Genomic DNA, 20,775 nt, shown 5'->3' on the forward strand with positions numbered 1-20,775 from the left:
GGTCGATGAAGCCAGGATAGGCAAAGAAAAAAACAAGCTGCAACAGCTATAGTTATTGCTTCTCAGATATAGATCTATGAGCAAGCAAGTCAATTCAAAGACACAATCCCCCACCAATAAATCGTCAACTGTAGTGCTGTGACCATACTCACCAATAAGCCAGTAAAAAGAGTTGGTACGCAGGATAAGCCACCTCGTCCGTAGGCGGAAAAGACATAACCAAAAGGATATAGTGGCATGGAAGTTTTCCTAAATAGCTGTCTAAATGGAATTGCAGATATTTTCCACTACTCGTCATTATTGGATGGATATCGATATCAATTTATATCAACTCTCTCGACCCCTGGTCTTTGTCATCTTGGAATCTCACTGAGGAGCCCTGCCAGTTGTGACCCGAGACCCCCCCCCCTGTGAGGAGAAATAGGGAACCAGCAAAACTTGGGCCGCCACTACGTGGTGCTTACTGTCACTCGATTATTGTATTGTTGTGGCAAAGACGTGACTTCAATTTTGTCCGAGTTTTGACGTCATCCTGACCCATACCCTTAAGAAAATCGGCACCGCCGACTGGGATGCCCATACCCTAGTCGCTGTCACATACTAATATTCAATATTCGTGCCATGATATTTTGCTCGAATGATAAAATACTGATTCTGTCCCAGTTTATGTAACCATTGGTTATATGTCATTACCCTGCACAAGTCTCTATCCCCTCACGGTTATGTACACTGAGGAGTTATTTGCCAACAGATTTTGCAGTCTCTTTCCCAATATGATCTCATATATACGAGATAATTAGCATTCCCGCCATGGCCAGCGTGACATATTGCTCATACCATAAGGAGTATCAAATCGTCTGAAGATTTGTCTCGTATGCCACTTGGTCATTTGCTGAAGGATATCGCAACAGCCTGGGGAATTACTAATCCCACACCCACACCCCTTTCAGCGGGGTGACAAGTATACTCAGCACGACAATGGTGTTAATTAGCAAGTCGTACAGGCAGTTTTTGTGTCCAAATCGGGGCTTACCACGCCCTTCCTGGGACCCAACGTTGTGTTTTTAGTTATATTATTGCAGCAAAACTCCATGGTCTTTTGCTGGAAAATCTCTATTGCATGGGGGCTAAAGTCTTCTCGTCAGGCCTGCTTCTTTGATAGAAATAACCACCCATTGCTGGGACATGGATGTGCATACCTCTACCTATGCGAGTGACCCCCAAGAATGACATCCCAAAGCCCCAATCAGCCCTTCACTATAGTATGCCTGGCCTCGTCGTTAGCATAAGTGTTGGTTAAATCGGTGATGGAGAAGGCATGATAAGTACACAAATCTAGGGTGCTTAAGGTCAAGATATACCGGCCACCAAGTTAGTTGGTGACGTGTCCTTCCTGTCTGAGTTTGTAAACTTGACATTCCTTACCAACAAAATATCTCAAACTTGCTCTCTATCTGGGACACCCTGTAGACGATAGCATTCAGGTTACAAGACTGATCATGATGAGCCTTATCGTTGCGGTACATTCAGCATCAATCAGTCGTTCAATAATAACTCAATTTTCTTCAGTTTGGTCGCGGATCAATCTCGATATAAACAGTGCTACGCTATGCTCAATAACAAAGGTCTGAATTTACAGCATTTGTGAATCGATGGCAAGTCGCGAGCGCTCAGTCACTTTGCCTTAAAGACCTACCAGGCCATGTGCCAGTGCAAGTTGTTTGATATCGCTTGCTCTGGCTTTTCATTTAGGGGCATTAACACTTTTTGGTTTTCAGATCTGGCCTGTTGGTGGCCTAACAGTGAACAAGATTGATCAAAAATTTAGTATCAAAAGTCATCTGACTGATAAGTAGTTTAAAAATTACAACAGGCAGGGTACACCCTACATAGTTGCCATACGTCCACTAAATGCCATTGATATCATGACCTAGATACTCATCGACCATGGAGGAAGCGAAAACAAATCAATGTATTTCGAAGAAATGGTTTCTTCGAATCCAAGAACAGAAAAGATTTGTCATCAAAGAAAGAAAGAAGTCCAAGCAGTCAATCACTGCATTGAATGCGGCCATCTTTATATTTGCAACACATGCACAGACGTGCATTCACGAAACAAGGCAACTCGGGAACATGTTGTGGTGCATTTAAGGAAGAAAGACATATGCAAACCGCATGACTCGCTGTTGAATAGTTATTGCCAGGACTACAAAAAAACAAATCAATGTATTTCGAAGAAATGGTTTCTTCGAATCCAAGAACAGAATAGATTGGCTGGTTTATAGGCACAGGATAGGATCACAGCACAGTTAACATTTCCAACAGTTTAGCAAAATAAACAGGACTACAGTGTGTTGGGACATTCGACAGCTGAGTTTCAGTTGTAGCACACACGAAGTGGACATCAAGGACATTTTCACTTCCTGTATGATCCACTGCCACGAAGTTTATAATTGTGTCAATATTTCAAAACGGTAGGTTTTTGTACTTTAGACGTTTTCAAACAAACATAAAATGCATTCCACTTCCAGTCCATAAATTTTGAACAAAAAAAGTTTTCTAGACAGCATCATCTCAGTACAATGCTCGACTATCAGTGGAAGCAGTCTTTTTACCTAGAGCCTTCTCGAAATGATTAGTCCAGTCCAGACACATGTGTAATGGTAAATAACAATGTATAGGGTACTTTTCCTTGGGGTTGGAGCCCTTTCTCAATGTGCTCATAAGCCAAAGTCAGACAAAGCGTTTTCAAAGGTCTGCACTAAAACAGCTATTTCTTTAAAAATTCTTTGAAATTCTCCCGATTGTCTAAATTCTGCAGACGCTCGGAAAAGAGTTCCAATGCAGGGGCCCGCCCGCAGCTGAAAAGCTTTGATCCTTGTACACAGTCCCAGTAAAACGAATAACTCTAAGCTCTGTTTATCATTGCAGACTGAAAGAACACCAGTCTGATGGCGTCACAAGCAACAGGTTTGGCTGACGTTTGCGTTGTGTGCCTCCAGTCAAGACCACTGAAGTTAGTAGGTAAATGCAAGCATAGATTCTGTTCCAAGTGCTTGTTCGACATCATTGAGGGCAAGGAAGGTGATGTTTTTGCCTGTCCAACGTGCAAGGTCGACTGTCTTTGTCCAACGGATGGTCTAGAGGGGCTGGTCGACTTCACAGGTGGGGATGAGGCAGCAGAAGATGCTGGTGTGGAGGAAGGAAGAAGGGGTGGAGTGAAAGACCTTGGGGTGGTACCAGGAGTACCTGATAGGGAAACGACACAAGAGCCAGGAACTGAGTGTGCTGATACCGTGTTGGATGTAAGATGTAAGATTTGTCATCAAAGAAAGAAGGAAGTCCAAGCAGTCAATCTCTGCGTTGAATGCGGCCATCTTTATATTTGCAACACATGCACAGACGTGCATTCACGAAACAAGGCAACTCGGGAACATGTTGTGGTACATTTAAGGATTGAGAAAATCGAAAAGAAAGACATATGCAAACCGCATGACTCGTTGTTGAATAGTTATTGCCAGGACTGCAAAAAACCAGTATGTATGGTGTGTGTTATGTGTGAGCATGGGGAACACAGCGTGGAAAAGTTGGGGGACTTTGTTGATGGAAAAGTTGCGGCACTGAATCAAGTTCTGGAGAGGAGGGCAAAACGATTGAGAAAACTACAGCATCAGATGTACGAGTTGATGGCGTTGAAAGGGGAGGCAGCCCTGTTAGATAAGGAGGATATGTTGGTAAAGGAAATTGAAGACCACGCTGAAAAGTGTATTGCAGGGATAGTGAAATGGAAGGATGATTTGAAAAATCAGGTAAAGGCAAACCACAAGGTGATCAGGGATCTACCAGAAGATTTGGAGAAAGTCCAGAAGGCAGTTGAACAGTTGCAGAGGCCCATTGAGAGAGCTGTTGAGTTGCTGGGAAAGAAAGAGCATCACCTGCTGTACCTTGACAAGCTGCTACTGATGCAGCAGGAGGTGGCTGCGGTTGCAGACGTTGGGAATGACAGCAAAGACACAGGACACTGGAGTCAAATTCTTGAGTTACATGATTACGACTATGACTTTATTCCTGGAGAATTGCCCAGCGATCTTGGCGGGATCAGCAAAACAGTCGCCAGACCATGTGAAAGTATTGCTGAGGTGATCTTCAAGCACACAATCCAAGCAGATTCGACTGACATGTTCATTCCCTGTGTGGCCAACCTTGGTTTCAATTTTGTAGTTGCTCACCCAACCAGGCACAGGGTACCATCAGGGGCAATTGACATCTACGAATTACCTGGTACCCTGAAACGCACATTTAAGGACCACGTGCCTCCCCTTTACGACATGTCTTCAACGCCTGACGGTAAACTTTCTGTGTTGTCTGATGGGTCAGGTGGAAATAACTGCCGAGTCAAACTGTTCGATGTAGAGAATGGTTACATGAGCTGCACCGGTGACATCGACATTGCCAAACCTCTATCTCTTGGTGTTACCACCCGACATCAGTACGCAATTATAGGGAGGAATGGGCAAGGAGAAAGATGGATCATAATCACTGACAAGGAGGGCATTGTTCTTGTCAAACATCAGTGTGATACCGCTAAAAAAATATACCGGAATCCGGAGGTGAATCCTAGAATAACATGCAGTCGAGATTTCATAATTGTAGGGGCTATGCAAAATGTTGTGATCTACAAACTACAGGGCGCAGGATTGTCGCGTGTATACACCAGCCATTATAACTCATCTTTGACCGACATATCCGCTACAGTGATGAATGATCTCTTTCGAATTTGCATATGGAAAAATAATGTATACCTGTACAGCTATGATATGAGGAGAGGCACTGAATATGGTTGCAACAACAAAGGTTATTTGAAAGTTTGTGATGAGGAAGCATCATGTGCAGATATGGGAGCCCGCCTCTCCACAAGAGATGGCCACATTGTTGTGACATACGGTCGAACAATCAGGGTGTTCAAACTGCTTTAAATCTAACCTCTTTCTCCCCGGAGCTTGTCTTACTTGTTTTGATCTGAAAACCGAGGCGAATTTCTTTTTCACACAAGTATGCGCCGCTGACTCACAGACGTGCGCCAAGCTCAATGGGAATATTGAATCGGCAAGTTAGAGGAGAAAGACCCTGTCATCAGGGTTGTGACTAACCAATTATGGAAATAAACCCTCCCAATCGAGTTCTTGTGGGGAACGTTTATCCGGCAAGGGATTTCTTCGTTTGATCACAAAGGGCAAGGTTAGGGGCATCAGGAACTGTGATTATCTTTGGCGAAGGATTGAGGTCCTACGCGTCTTGAGGTGAAGCTGATAGACTCTAGCTTTTATCATGCATGAAGCATGGGCAGGTCAAATCATTTGTAAATCTGTTGGTGTAATCGGCTTGATAAAGAGCACTGCGCAAGGATGAACGATGATTTTGGTGTCAAACATTGCAAACTTCCTGTGTTAAAAATCATCGCCTTTAACAATTTGCTTCCAAATCAACTCCAGTTGCAGAAATTATTTTCAGTTGCAGTGACAAACGTTACCTGTTTGCAGGGCACTTTAGGTTGAGACCTCTTTCATGACCGTGTGAAGTGTAGATTACCTCCAAACAACGCGGTAGACTTTCAAATATTGACAGTCTATAGGAATGACATCAGGCAATCGGCACCCAGAAATTACCTTCAAATGAGTATTTGCTTTATGGAATTGCAGGAAAAATTTATCCATCTCAAATTACAAGTATCATGAGAGAGGTCGCTTCCAAGTCACATTCTCAAGATTTATTTTTACTCAGCATCAGTATCAGCGTTCACTCTGCACTTGGAGGCATTACACCCGATGAGTATTCCTCCCCAAGGCAGAATACTGTATTTATATATAATGCGTATTTAGACGCATGCGCATATAAACGAAAACTTCTTGTTTTCACCCGTGTTTAACCTGGTCAAATTTGCCGTTTTAAGCGCATGCGGATAATTCTATACTATACTGTTTCTTATATTGTGTGGTGCATGTGACTTCGCAGCGTCCCAGAAGAGTGGGATTCTTGTATGGCCGATGCAACTGTGCTTTGCCTCGCACACTGTGCGGTCCTCGCCAGGTTGTGGGATTATTATTGGATTATAACACATACATATGTTCGTTTTGTATTATAAACAGTAGATATTAGATTAAATATAACCAGCATTCGTGTACTTGGAACAATAAACGACACAGGTTTTGTGAGTTATCTTCGCTTTATTTTTTCTCATTGTTAAGCGCATGCGCTAATATTCGGGAGATAAGCAGTGCAATTAGTGTCATTGGCGTAGTGACTCCAGACTTTAGATATACGTCCACTCTAACATGTCTAAAGTGGCCCGCAAATTAGCAGTTTTGGTTGCTGCGTGCACCTGTGATGAGGATCGCATGCGACATGCATCTCTCGTTTGCGGTGATCATCGCAGGGACCTGCGACAACATTCACTGAATGTTGTCGCAGATCAATATCAAACCCAAATGACCGGTTTGACCTGCAGCAGAGCGATCTTTGTATTGCACATTGCAGCAATATTTGTTGCCGGTTGCAGCCACAAAAAATGCCTGTTTGCTTGGCGCTTCAGGCTTTCACCAAGACATAATCAATCCTGGGGCCACAGATGCGCCATTTCCGTCAACGATTTCATCCTCTTCATCATGTTGACCTTTCTTACTTTATTGTCCAGCCACTTTCCCATCCCCGCTAGCATAAAGAACCACAAGAAATGTCCAAGAAGTCGAATAAGAATGTATCGGTACATTCCTGCATTTCTTAAACCCTCCTGATCCCAGCATTCCGCGGTTACCATGGCAATCGACCAAGAGCAGATACTCTTGCATCTCTCAACTCTGGCAGTGGTTGATCTTATTTGATTTTATTTGGTGTCACCGCAGTTGTGGGATTGTTTACATACTTTTATTTCATGTGAAATGCGGAAAATCTCGCCATCGTGTAATGTAAGAGGTTCACACTTGACAGCAGCCTCTTCAGAAAGGAGAAATGAAAGAGGTTGGAGTAGACACAGCAGCCGACATTGAGTGCCCTTTTAGTGCCTCTGAATTGTCCCGGCTTCTCTGAAATTGACAACAGCAGATTGCTCTAACGATACAATTGACATGACTGAAGAAGACATGATGATGAAATTGCTTCAGCTGAGAATTTTTGTTTTTCATTATCGAATTTGAAACTGACATGAGACTTAAACATGAAATTGCCTTGTTTTTTCCAGCTGAAATATTGTCGCTAATATGACCTGTGTCATGAACTGGGGACTCAGTAGACTAACACTATCTCAAGTTTGCATGTGACCATCGCATTTCAATTGTAATGCTTCACGATTATCAAATTTCGGCAGGAAAGGCAAAATTCGGTCTGCAACCAATTGAAAATGAAGTGCCAACTTTTAGCTTTAAGAACATTTCAATAATTTGTATATCTTATCTCAATCATAGAAGCTGAAACCTCAACTGGCTTCCTCTTTCTTTCTACACTCTTGTTTCACTGATATAAGACCGGTTGATTTGAAATTACTACAAAATTGAAACAATGTCCAAACAATAACATTACATTACTCAGGGCTCGAAATAACCCCCGAAAAGTATCTTTTGGAGCATGAAACTCGGCCAGGACCCAGACATTTGAAACTGTTAACTTAAAAATCACAGGAAAAAAGTTACAGGACTCCTGAGATTTTGTCAAGGCTTTCGTTTGACTCCTGAATAAAAAGGTCTAGCTCGAGCCCTGCATCACAATCACCAGAAAAAAACATGGTATGGCAAAACCATTGTCTTTCTTTGAATTTAAAAGTGTGTAGAATGGCATCAAATGACCATGTGTCTAATAGCTTTTAAAAACCAGTCTTAGATAGGTGAAACTAGATTACATGTATATGCGAGACATGCACGCCCGTTACCAGGGATGGATCCCTTCACGCATGATCGTCGGTCATTACACATGCCAGATCGAATGAGTCATGCATGGTTTATGAGCCTTCCATATTGAACGAGAACAGCCCGGATTAATTTTCATTAACCCTTTTGAAATTTTCCATCTTAAGTGCTGCGCAAGGGAGTAATTTTTGTTTAGCTGCAACCTGCAACCAAAGGAGATTATGACTGACGATGCGAAGGAATGAATAATGGGAAAAAGGACCAGAGACTTGATCCACCTTGCAGTGAGTGGTTAGACAATTCATGTATGGAGCAACATGTAGTCAACTGCACGCATGGCTTGGGTACAGATAGATAGAAACGCCCCGATGTTCTGGGACCCGAGTCACGTGCCCAGAGCAACTTATGACGACCAATTCACCAATTTCTCTTTGCGTGTAATTAGTCCAATCAGAACTAAGATATTTTAGGGTCCAATGTGTTTTCCTGATACATGTAGCAAAGTTACAAAAGAGAATGACATAATTCTCTACTTACCTAATGGCTCTATAGTAAAAGACGGAGTAGCAGTAGAATATGTCCCCGATGTCAACTCTTTTATTCCAGTCGACATCACAACTGTTGGCGTTTCAGGATTTTGGGTTGTGCTATCTTCAGATCTACTAGTAATAGTATCAACATCCGTGACTACATTTGTAGAGTCAGGAGTCATGTGTGTAGCTTGCACAGCAGGCCCTGTTGTCCTCGGGACACCATGCAATGCCTGGGTACCAGCATCTACACCGACAGTCGAAGATGGAGGTGCAACAGCTGTCGACAACAAATCTTTCGTCACAGCCGCGACAGAATTCTTTGCTTTTTCCGTCGTAGAAGCGCTTTTTGTAGGTCGCATATATCCTGGTGGCCTATTCTCAACATCTCCTAACGCTTCCAGGTCCAACTCCGGGTCTAAATTGCTTGTGACGTTTTGTCTTATTCGATTTGCCCTGTTTGACATTGTACTAGTTGGATACATTGTAGCAGGTAGTGCAAAATGTACAGCAGCATTTGACAGAAAGCAAAACAGCATCAAATTTGCTCTAATAAAAGCCATTTTCTTCTAAAAATCGGCTTAATATCAGGACCAATTGTAACCTTATCCTTTGCCTTTATGATCTAACACTTTCCACACGAAAATAGTGTTTTTGCACCTTTTAAATCGGAGAAAACTGCAGCATGACACTTATTCATCATCAGGTCAAGGTCAAGTCTGGGATGCAGGTTTTCTTTTGACCTGCTGGTGAGGCTGATGGTGGAGGACATTCGTCCCCAAAAGGGACGAAGTGCGAGGTGCCTATTGCGAAAATGATTGGTTGACGAAACAATGGCCTGATTGGTTGGCTAGTTTTGTGACGTCAAATTATTTTCGTTCTCCAAGCGTCGTCAATGGTGATCATTGCTGCCAAGCCTATCTTCTGCTGTGTGACAATTTCAGCGGGTGCATGTAAATTGGACATTTGGCTCGGCGCCCGGGATATTTACTAATTTTAATACACCGAGGGGTTTCCTTTTTTTTTCATCATGGTTTAAGCTTAAAATGCGTTTGAGATGGAATTCCTGGCTTTTTTCGAGGGCTCGTAGCCCATCATGTAGCCTCGATCCGCGTCCGCTGCTATAGGTGTTGTCCTTGGGGGGGGGGGGGGGGGGGGGGGGGGGGTTGTCAATTCGGAAAGGTGACAGAGAAAAATTACCAGGCAAAGAAATTTGAATTAGGGCCTAAATAATACACAGGAATTTTTTTAATTGCCGCCGAAAAAATGCTCCGGATGTTTGCACCCTCCGCCTGATGATAATGACGTAATCACACGATCGTCTGACCCACGTGCGAAATTCATCGGTGCGGCGGCTTTCTTATTTCAAAACTTCTCGTTAAATTCTTCGATTTAACCTCTTAATTTGCAAATGAAGACATTTTTGGATGGTAAGTTCATAGGTTAGATATCGTAGCTACTCCATATTCCGATTTAAGTGGCGTTTCTTGCGTTATCGGGGCAAAAATAAGAAGTTTAGTGCGGCTGGCAAAAATTTTGATGGCAGCGTCGGCATGGTCGGGCACACCTGCGCACTGATTTTTTTCATTAAAAAACATCCGATTCTGAGTTCCATGATACTCACCAAAGTGCCGGAGCCAGGTATTCGTGTTCGGTGTGTAATTCTGCATCTGATGAACTGAATTTCGTGGAGATTTTTACCAGTTTTAATAGTGAAAATCATATGTTGAAACTGTCCAGTCCAGTGCGATAACTGAATACAATGTTTCGGTGGCCATGATGTTGCATGCACTGCGAAGCACGTGTACATCCATACGTGTATGGCTGTGTACATGAAGGACATGCATGAATGTTCGTAGGAACCAGGTCAGCAGCAGATGCTGGGTAAATGATTATTCTGTTTTGAAAAAGGGGTTTTCATGCCTCAGTTTCATGCAGACTTGGGCCAATTTTCACACAGACAGAGGAAGAGCAAGAGGCATTAAAACAAAGTGCCTCCCCCCTAGCTTAGCCACAGGTCTGGAGCGGGGGGGGGGGGGGGGAGCTGACATTGAAATGGCTGCTTTCTGAACCATTTTACTTAGTGGTGACATTCTCCCAAAATTTTTGACGTCCAAACAAACAGTCCATTGGGACACTTATTCATCTATCTTGAACATCAACCAATTCATTTCTTTTGACCACATTTTCTCAGAAAAATTTTACCCCCACAGGGACATTTTCCAAACATTTGAACATGACTTTTCTATGTCAGAGGGGAATAGTATTCTTGACATCCTCACAACTTTTGAGATGTCCACACAAGATGATTGAGGGGCTCAGAGCTGGTTGTGACTATTGACAGTTTCCAAATTTGTGTCTGCATAACATGGGTGGGGATTAACAATGGGGAAGGGGGTGCCATAGAGTCTCTCCACACTGAGGAAAACAAGGGATTGTAACTTCTGGGACAGATTTCAAGAGGTTGGGCCTAACCAGGAGATTAGGCCTGACTTGTTCTGTGCTTTGAAGCGCTTTTATAAGGAAATTCTATTCTGTTTTGAAAAACAGGTTTTCATGCCCCAGTTTCATGCAGACTTGGGCCAATTTTCACACAGACAGAGGAAGAGCAAGAGGCATTAAAACAAAGTGCCTCCCCCCTAGCTTAGCCACAGGTCTGGAGCGGGGGGGGGGAGCTGACAGTGAAATGGCTGCTTTCTGAACCATTTTACTTAGTGGTGACATTCCCCCAAAATTTTTGACGTCCAAACAAACTGTCCATTGGGACACTTATTCATCTATCTTGAACATGCAACCAATTCATTTCTTTTGACCACATTTTCTCAGAAATATTTTACCACCACAGGGACATTTTCCAAACATTTGAACATGACTTTTCTATGTCAGAGGGGAATAGTATTCTTGACATCCTCACAACTTTTGAGATGTCCACACAAGATGATTGAGGGGCTCAGAGTTGGTTGTGACTATTGACAGTTTCCAAATTTGTGTCTGCATAACATGGGTGGGGATTAACAATGGGGAAGGGGGTGCCATAGAGTCTCTCGACACTGAGGAAAACAAGGGATTGTAACTTCTGGGACAGATTTCAAGAGGTTGGGCCTACCCAGGAGATTAGGCCTGACTTGTTCTGTGCTTTGAAGCGCTTTTATAAGGAAATTTCATGTTTTCATGTAACACTTCAGAATTTTTCCCAAGTGCAATCTACAATGGGGAAGGGGGTGCCATAGAGTCTCTCGACACTGAGGAAAACAAGGGATTGTAACTTCTGGGACAGATTTCAAGAGGTTGGGCCTACCCAGGAGATTAGGCCTGACTTGTTCTGTGCTTTGAAGCGCTTTTATAAGGAAATTTCATGTTTTCATGTAACACTTCAGAATTTTTCCCAAGTGCAATCTGCAGAAATCTCTTGTTTGTTACCACTGCTTTGTGAAATACACTTTAATACTCATCTTTAGAGAACTACAATTTATTGTTTTATTGCAGACAGCCTGGCGAGATGTTTCACGAACGAATATAATGACAAGTTCGGAGCTATAGATTCAATTCACCTGACCACCATCCCCACTTCCAAGCAAGACCCAGCAAGATCTAGAGCATATCGAGGTAAGACTTTAATTGATTCAAAATTGAATCCTTGGGCCCCTTCCCAGGGGTTGGCTGTCAAAGACTGACTTCATACCGGATCATGAAACATTCTAAGCTGTACCCAAGGAGGACTACTAGTAACAGTTTTGTACAGAGACTACACTAGGTACCAGTACATCACATGAAGATGACACCCATAGAATTGAAGGATGGACATTGAGGAGTTTTTGGATGGTCTTCGTCTTCAGCGTTCGCTCTAGACCAGGAGAGGTTATTCTCCAGGGAGTATTACTACTTCCTCCAAGGTGAAATGCACAATTTTTCGTGCAAAGCCAATTGTGTTTATTGCCCTAGTGACTCAGTCTTAGGCCATGTTGCTTCTGCCATGTGTCCATGACTGGTCTGTTACATTTTAGTACTCAATTTAAAAGTTGAATTGTTTCATTGCAGACTGGCTGGCAAAAGATGTTTATTTTTGTATAATGACAAGTACTGAGCTATGGATTCACTTCAGCACCATCCCAATTTCCATACAAGAACCACTTCAGTAAGAGAGCTTATCAAGGTAAAATTTTTAATGATTTAAACCTCCTCAGGTCTTTTGTCGCCTCCACCCCAGAGGAGGCTGTCGAAGATGGACACGTAGCTGGTACAGGGACACGTAGCTGGTACAGGGTCATCACAAATTTCTAAGTCAAATGTAATTTGTGCCTGAGGAGGACATCAACAGTGTTGTGTGAAGAATTACTCTCGTAGAGTTAAAGTTGGACATGCAGGCCATGAGGGAACTCTGGATTTGATCAGATACATTTCAGTATTCAAATCAACGATTTTTAATTGTTTTCTTGCAGAACGCCTAGCCAGAGATGTTTCTACTTGTGTAGTGAAAAGTGCTGAGCTATGGATTCACTTCACCTCGCCGCCATCCCCAAGTTCTTGGAGGGTCAATTCATACTGTGAACTTATTGAGGTAAAATTTAAAGTGTCCTTTCCCCGTTGAAATATTCCACAGTCGTAAGTTTTTGTGGGCTGTGAATACATACTCAGGCAAACTTCCTGTTCTTTCAATAACAGGCCAAGGTGCGGTCCAGCCTCATTCCCATCATTGCACCTCATTAGATGGGAATAGCTCTGTCTGCTGATGCCTTGCCAAAGGACAGATTTCAAACCCATGAAATCTGTGTTGTGTTCAAAGAGATAGGAGCAGGCAGGTGTCTTTTCAGTTGCCATCAAAATACAGAACGGCGAAAAATATCTCTGACTATACTTCTCAAGCAAGAGAAGACCAACTGTTGACAGACAATGATGGGCAGCTGGTATGCGAGATTTTGTTTGGATATTAATAGGACATAGACACAGCCCATGGCTGGGCTCGGGCTGTTACTCTGTGATCTGTTGGAGCCAATTTTATTGTCCAATTCCTTGTAATCAACAAAATGGTTTACTTCTGCAGGATCAACATTGAAGACGAACACACAAAAACAGGGCTGAAAAGAATGACTGGCCAGGATGGTTGTGCCGAGCTGCACCGTGGATAACTGTTAGGGGAGAAAAGGGAGCCAAGCATCTCTGGTAGCGTATTACAAAGTTAAGCATTGACAACTCTGTGAACTTTGTGAGCAGTATGTAAATGTCTTCACCCAAGTTTATGGAAAGACCGTGCTCCTCATCCATCCTGGAACATAAGGCCACAATGCATCTTCATTTCTTTTGGTCTTCTCCTGACTGAAAGAAAGGCCCATCTTTCCCAATGTGGCTGTTATCCTTCTTTCCCATGTGGTTCTTAAGCAGCCACAATTCCTTTGCCCTGCTTCACTGACGGTCCTATGGATGATGTTGCACTCTATTCAAAAGACCCATGTCCGGTGTAGGTTATCAACATGTAAGATGTTTCAGGAGTCACAACCTTGAGGGAATCTATATCTTTAACTCTCCGAATCCTGGACAGGGTCTTGTTTAGCAACCATGAATGTAAGACGTTTCAGGAGTCGCAACCTTTAGGGAATTTGTGTCTTCACCTGTCACAATCTGGGTCTGTTTCTAGTCAAGCTAAACTTTGTAAGCTCCAAAGGTGACTGTCCTAAATCTTTATCTTCTGTAAGTCCAAATTTGGCCTTGCAATTTGAAATAAATTTGTCTTTTTCTGCAGGATCATGATCGAAGACCAGTTCTCTACATGCAAGAGCATGGTGAAAAACAAGGACATGGGCCTATTTCTTGCCAAGGAAAACATCATGCCTGTTGCTTGTATTGGAAACACCATGCCTACAATGTACTTCTTGCAATAGGAAACATCGCCTTGTGTGCGATAGATATATATCGTTGTTACACGCTGTTACTCATATCGTCATAAGGCTCCAGTGAGAACACGGCTATTGACAAATATTCACTGTTTTTAATCACAGCACAGAGTCTGAGCAGATGTGATAGTTGGCTGTGTTGCACTTTAGACAGTGATCTGCTTATGGCAGGTAATGGTACTTGTTTCTAAAACGGCTTCTTATTAGCCCATGCCAGTGTCTACATCTTAGGCAGATGATTGTCTAGGTGTGGAAAAGCCAGCCTGAGACTGTTCCATGTCATTGTTTATTTTGTTTAGAATTTTTAAAAATTAAAAAAGTGGTCCTTTCCAGCCCCTCCATCTGATGGCACAGTCTGGAAAAGAGAACAGCTAACACACCATCCTCCTCCTGGTAATGAAGCCAAGATCAGTCCACATGCTGAGGGTTGCAACTCCAACACCACTAACAAGATTTCACTGTGATCAGCTGACTGCAGCAAAATCTGACTGGAGAAAATGATGAAGGAATCTACAATGTCGTTGCAAGGACAAGCACTCTTTGAATACAAGGTTGGTGTGCAGTGTTAATCTGTGTGTGATAGATTAAACAGTAGGCTAATAGAAAGAAAGCAAGTATGTCCAGAATGCCAAGAATCATAAGTCAAAAAGATTATAATAGGATTTTAGTCATAGAACTCTGGTCAAGTGCTGTCCTGTTGTGTTCCTTTAATAGAAAATTTTACATTCTAAATAGTTGTACGTTAGTCTGTAGTGCTGGCAAGTTCCTGGCGGATAAGGTTCCAGAGTGAACTGCAATCACCGTACGATGTCCTTTTGCATTTGACAACCCCCTCTTAGTAAGCCAGAGTCCTTTCATGGTGCTGTTTCTAAAAACTGCCTTTGAAGAAGAAATCGTCAAAATCAAAAAAACTATTGTCTGATTTTCAGCACCTCAATGTAAAAACCACTGGTAATTGAAGCTGGTAGAGCGCCGTGACATCTCTTGGAAACAAGCTGGGTTATGGACAAGGATCACGTCAACCAAGAGTTGCAAGTTCAAATGTCTTTGTCTTCGAAGAACTATGCATTTCAGTTGGATCAGCTGAACACGATAGGGCCCCTTCCATTCTGACTGGAAAAGACGTCTATCATCTATGGTCTGTACATGATCAAGGGTATCCACAGTTTCCTTGCTGGGATAAATGGAAAGCAGTAGAATTCAAGGACGGTGTGACAGCTTTTCCTGTCCTTGCCAGGGATCTAAATATTTTATGGCATCATTCCGTCATATATTGCAATGTCCACAATCATTTTATTGTCATCTTTTAGTGGCTCTCCTTAATTAAAAGTTTAAGAATGAATAGTAGAGCGTATTTGACAAGACCGGCCATTTGGGATCAAAGTCACTGTCCAGTTAAGTGAGTGCAAGAGGAGATCATTGAAAAGTTGTAAATCTGGTTATTGGAGTAAAGATTGTACAATGGAATATCCACAGGTTAAAGAGCCAATTAAGTGCCGCCAGGAGAGCCACGAGCCAAAGAAAAAGTATAGGCTTGAATGAATATAATTCATTATCTTTGGGAATCCTAAGCCTACAGGTACCCTACTTGATAAAAATAAATTTATTTTGTAACCGTTTATGACGTCGTAAGACATCGCCGGCTGGATAGTGGTATTGTTAACAGTCTACCATGCCAAGATTTTTTATCATACTGTTGTTACGCCGTCTATACAATATGCCGGGTACAGTGTACATTGAGTCTGCACTTCACACACTGCGTACTCACACATGTTTGTCATTCCTGCCGTATCATGTAGCCTTGCAGAAATAGTGCAATCAAAATTGTTTTAAAAAGGCATACATGTATTTCTGAAATTTGTAAATTCTTAATTGAATTCTACCAATTCAAGCAATTTGATAGCGTAGTGATACACTATCACTAGGGCCTACCGGTACTCTGCATATCTGTACTGTAAAAAAACGGTGCTCGCGGCTCTTGGCTCTCAGATTGGGGTGTCCCAATGACCACACCTGGTATTCTATAAGTTACTGTAGCTTTGTGACCTTTTTGTTTTCACTTTTAAAAACCTATGCGATTTGCCGCACTGAAGGTACCTCCAGATATTGTTGGACTGGGTCCATTGAATGTGACAAAAATACCCAACACCTATTTACAAATGAAGTGAGGGGTGAGTCTTTTGGTGTAACTCCATATAACTGTCTGGTGATTTCGCTCTGGGCTTGTGACATTCTGATCGGTCTGAAATAATCATTAACGCCCATCCCTCAATTTGAGGCCTGTGTCCCGATGGTGGCGTTGAATGGCAAAATCAAAGGGGCATGACGGCGGTTAAACCTGTTGCGAATGGGCAGCATCATTACCAGTTCTGAGATCTGGTGTGGTGTAGGATATCTGGTTACCATTGCACACATCTCCTGAATCTGCGGTGGGTTGGTACCCCACGCTACGTAGGGGGAGGTTGCTGGGTAAGACTTGGTCCACGTGAATGGGTAGTACCTGAAAGATGAGAAGTTGCGAATGGACGCCCTGTGAATATGTCCTTCGACCAGCCAGTGCTAACCCGGTCACTGTCTCCAGGTCACCATGCCTCGGTCAATGAGCGGGCGAAGAACCCAATGGCTCCGTCAGGAGTACATCGTCAACTTCAGCCCGTAGTCAAACCGGCACGCACAAATATCTTGGTTGAGAGTGGGGGACATAGTTGAAATTGCTTCTCATCGGGGTAATACAGTACAACTGTATACAACGACCCCATTTTATTTGGATTTTTATTGAGGAGTGGACGATAATGAGAATTTCAGGCCAGTCCGATTGTCACCAGTTCAGAGGGAGATTACCTGATAGTTATGTGGCATTCCGTCAAACGGTTAACTCTTTCACATCCTTTGTAAATTAGTGTTGCTTGTTACATGTCGCATTCAATGGCTCATTTGACGATAGTTTCGGTGATTCTACTTGACCATGAGCAGGCCCATTTTGGCCTATAACTGTGTAGTTTGTGCTCTGTAGTAGTATGTGATTTGAAAAGTTGTAAATCTGGTTATTGGAGTAAAGATTGTACAATGGAATATCCACGGGTTAAAGAACCAATTAAGTGCCGCCAGGAGAGCCACGAGCCAAAGGAAAAGTATAGGCTTGAATGAATATAATTTATTATCTTTGGGAATCCTAAGCCTACAGGTACCCTACTTGATAAAAAATAAATTTATTTTGTAACCGTTTATGACGTCGTAAGACATCGCCGGCTGGATAGTGGTATTGTTAACAGTCTACCATGCCAAGATTTTTATCATACTGTCTTTACGCCGTCTATACAATATGCCGGGTACAGTGTACATTGAGTCTGCACTTCACACACTGCGTACTCACACATGTTTGTCATTCCTGCCGTTTCATGTAGCCTTGCAGAAATAGTGCAATCAAAATTGTTTTAAAAAGGCATACATGTATTTCTCAAATTTGTAAATTCTTGGCTCTCAGATTGGGGTGTCCCAATGACCACACCTGGTATTCTATAGGTTACTGTAGCTTAGCTCAGTGGAATGACCTTTTTGTTTTCATTTTTAAAAACCTATGCGATTTGCCGCACTGAAGGTCCCTCCAGAGATTGTTGGACTGGGTCCATTGAATGTGACAAAAATACCCAACACCTATTTACAAATGAAGTGAGGGGTGAGCCTTTTGGTGTAACTCCATATAACTGTCTGGTGATTTCGCTCTGGGCTTGTGACATTCTGATCGGTCTGAAATAATCATTAACGCCCATCCCTCAATTTGAGGCCTGTGCCCCGATGGTGGAGTTGAATGGCGAAATCAAAGGGGCATGACGGCGGTTAAACCTGTTGCGAATGGGCAGCATCACGACCAGTTCTGAGATCTGGGGGTGGTGTAGGATATCTGGTTACCATTGCACACATCTCCTGAATCTGCGGTGGGTTGGTACCCCACGCTACGTAGGGGGAGGTTGCTGGGTAAGACTTGGTCCACGTGAATGGGTTGTACCTGAAAGATGAGAAGTTGCGAATGGACGCCCTGTGAATATGTCTTTCGACCAGCTAGTGCTAACCCGGTCACTGTCTCCAGGTCACCATACCTTGGTCAATGAGCGGGCGAAGAACCCAATGGCTCCGTCAGGAGTACATCGTCAACTTCAGCCCGTAGTCAAACCGGTGCACGCACAAATATCTTAGCTGAGAGTGGGGGACGTACTTGCTTCTCATCGGGGTAATACAGTACCACTGTATACAATGACCCCATTTTAGTTGGATTTTACTGAGGAGTGGACGATAATGAGAATTTCAGGCCAGTCCGATTGTCACCAGTTCAGAGGGCGATTACCTGATAGTTATGTGGCATTTCATCAAATGGTTAACTCTTTCACATCCTTTGTAAATTAGTGTTGCTTGTTACATGTCACATTCAATGGCTCATTTGAGGATAGTTTCGGTGATTCTACTTGACCATGAGCAGGCCCATTTTGGCCTATAACTGTGTAGTTTGTGCTCTGTAGTAGTATGTGATTTGAAAAGTTGTAAATCTGGTTATTGGAGTAAAGATTGTACAATGGAATATCCACACCTGGTATTCTAGTTACTTGTGTTGCTCGTTTTACCTCGCATCTCATGGGCAGAAAGAACAGTCACGTGGAGTCCTGATGCTCCCTGTTGTTGGTCTGTGACTTGAGATCATAATCACTCAGGGTAGTTCTGTGATTCTTTTTTACCACAAGCAGGCCCATTTAGGCCTACAACCCGTCACTGTTGTGAATTTCAATTAAGAATAAAATTGTGAATTTCAATTAAGAATAAAATTTTAAACTATGCAAGTGTCATTTTGTTTGCTTTAGTGTTTATGGCGTTGTATTGTTAGATGAGAGCTGCAGGAGAAACTAAGTAAATAAGCAGAAGAAATGTTTTTTAAGGATTGGTCTGTGTCCGAGTAAACTAGTACTGCTCTTGAAAAAACTGCATTTTAAGAATCGATTAATAAGATGTCCTTGCATACCTGAAAATCATGCGTAGGTGTCTTTAAATTTCACCTTGGGTGGCATGATGGGGGACAATGTCACAACCTATAATGGACACTAATAAATCATGTGAGCATTTGCACAAAGACTTGGTGGTAGATGCCACAGGGAGGGACAATGTCACAACCTGTGATGATGGTCCAGGGTAAAATTGATGTGGATGCATGAAATCTTGACCTCCTGGAGTGTACGTACTAAATGAGTAGTCCTTTGTGCACCCAATCTATTGCGATACTGATACTGCCATGAGGACGTGGAGTTATTGCTTGGTGGTCTTTTCTGAGAGGGAGGCCTAGCTCCTAGTCCATTGTCACAACCGCCGCCTGTCACAACCGCCGCCTCCTCCTTCTAAAGAAGATTCATAGGCGATATTTTTTTTTAGACTGGCAGCAAGTGAATAAAAATACGAGATTTATGCTTATTATTTACAAGCCAAGTACATGCAAGTATTGCTAAAGGGCCCATTAAGCATGCTCAATTTCACGGTAAATAACATAACATAACATAACATAACATAACATAATTTATTTCTCTCCAAAAAACCCTTTCGGGTATAAGAGGTTACATGATTTAACATTTACATATGGTGGACCAAGCTGATGAATTCTTTACAAAAACTATGAATATTGTCTAAGTTTACCCGGGAACATTTAGTCATAATGCGATGGAAAAATTCATGATAAAAAACCTGAGGTAATTCTTTTAAGTTTGGAAACAACCTTACTCGCATGTGACGGAAATACGGACACGTAATAAAATAATGAAGTTCGTCTCTTACACAAACCTGGTCACAAAGACCACAAATATTTTCTGCAGTTTCATTTCTATACATTCTGGTTACTGTTTCTGGGAATTTTATAGATCCAGTACGAAATTTACAAATACTGACCGTTTGATATAATGGTAATTTTTTAACATAGGGCTCCATATTCAGGTTTTGTTTAAACATTCTATAAATTATACATCTGAAATCGTTATTTACCTCGTTTCTCCATAGTTGTTCACACTGGTCTCTCATTATCTGTTCAACTACAATTTTCAGTTCTCGTAGGGACAAAACCTCGGGAGTATACCAAATTTGAGTGAGGCCACAGCCGTCTAGAACAGTTTTCACACTTTTACACCAGCCTTGGTTTAAATAACCCTTGTCTAAATGCTCCCTAGTTATGTTATAAAAGATATAAGCCCATTTATCTGTTTTTCCAATTCTGAGTCTGTTCCAAAAAGATAACATTCGCACGGCTATGTGAATCTTCAAAGAGTGTCGCCCAAGTTCTCCCATTACCATTACTGTAGGAGTTCTTAACGGTAATCGTAGCAAATATTTGCAAAATTTGACTTGTACACGGTCCAGCAACTCGGTGTTTTGGTTACCCCACACCTCACTACTAGGCATAGGCAATAGTGTTGCTATCTAGCGGTAAAAATTAGA

At 42.4% G+C, this 20,775-nt stretch overlaps 2 protein-coding genes and 1 long non-coding RNA gene across 3 annotated transcripts in view; 2 read left to right on the forward strand and 1 right to left on the reverse strand.

Annotated features, from left to right (window-relative positions):
* The window catches only part of LOC135501737 (multiple epidermal growth factor-like domains protein 9), a 47,708-nt gene extending 38,583 nt beyond the window's left edge, over window positions 1–9,125 (reverse strand). The window contains exon 1 of the mRNA XM_064794001.1: window positions 8,433–9,125. Coding sequence (XP_064650071.1) covers window positions 8,433–8,988 — 556 coding nt within the window. The 5' untranslated portion in view covers window positions 8,989–9,125. The remainder of the gene's footprint in view (window positions 1–8,432) is intronic.
* LOC135501813 (uncharacterized) lies at window positions 2,116–6,183 on the forward strand. The gene is made up of 2 exons (XM_064794142.1): window positions 2,116–2,474; window positions 2,932–6,183. The coding sequence occupies exon 2, from the start codon at window positions 2,952–2,954 to the stop codon at window positions 4,974–4,976; it is 2,025 nt and encodes a 674-aa protein (XP_064650212.1). The 5' UTR covers window positions 2,116–2,474; window positions 2,932–2,951; the 3' UTR covers window positions 4,977–6,183.
* A 3,764-nt stretch (window positions 9,126–12,889) lies between the features above and the next one.
* LOC135501628 (uncharacterized) lies at window positions 12,890–16,324 on the forward strand. The gene is made up of 4 exons (XR_010449622.1): window positions 12,890–12,983; window positions 13,467–13,585; window positions 14,647–14,864; window positions 15,243–16,324. It is a non-coding gene; the product is annotated as an uncharacterized LOC135501628 (long non-coding RNA).
* Window positions 16,325–20,775: the final 4,451 nt, after the last annotated feature.

The sequence above is a fragment of the Lineus longissimus genome, chromosome 17 (assembly GCF_910592395.1).
Source record: "Lineus longissimus chromosome 17, tnLinLong1.2, whole genome shotgun sequence".
NCBI classification, from domain to species: Eukaryota; Metazoa; Nemertea; class Pilidiophora; order Heteronemertea; family Lineidae; genus Lineus; species Lineus longissimus.

What these genes read in the sequence shown, in the direction of transcription:
- LOC135501813 (XM_064794142.1), top strand. Translation starts at nt 2,952, where the DNA reads ATGGCGTCACAAGCAACAGGTTTGGCTGACGTTTGCGTTGTGTGCCTC.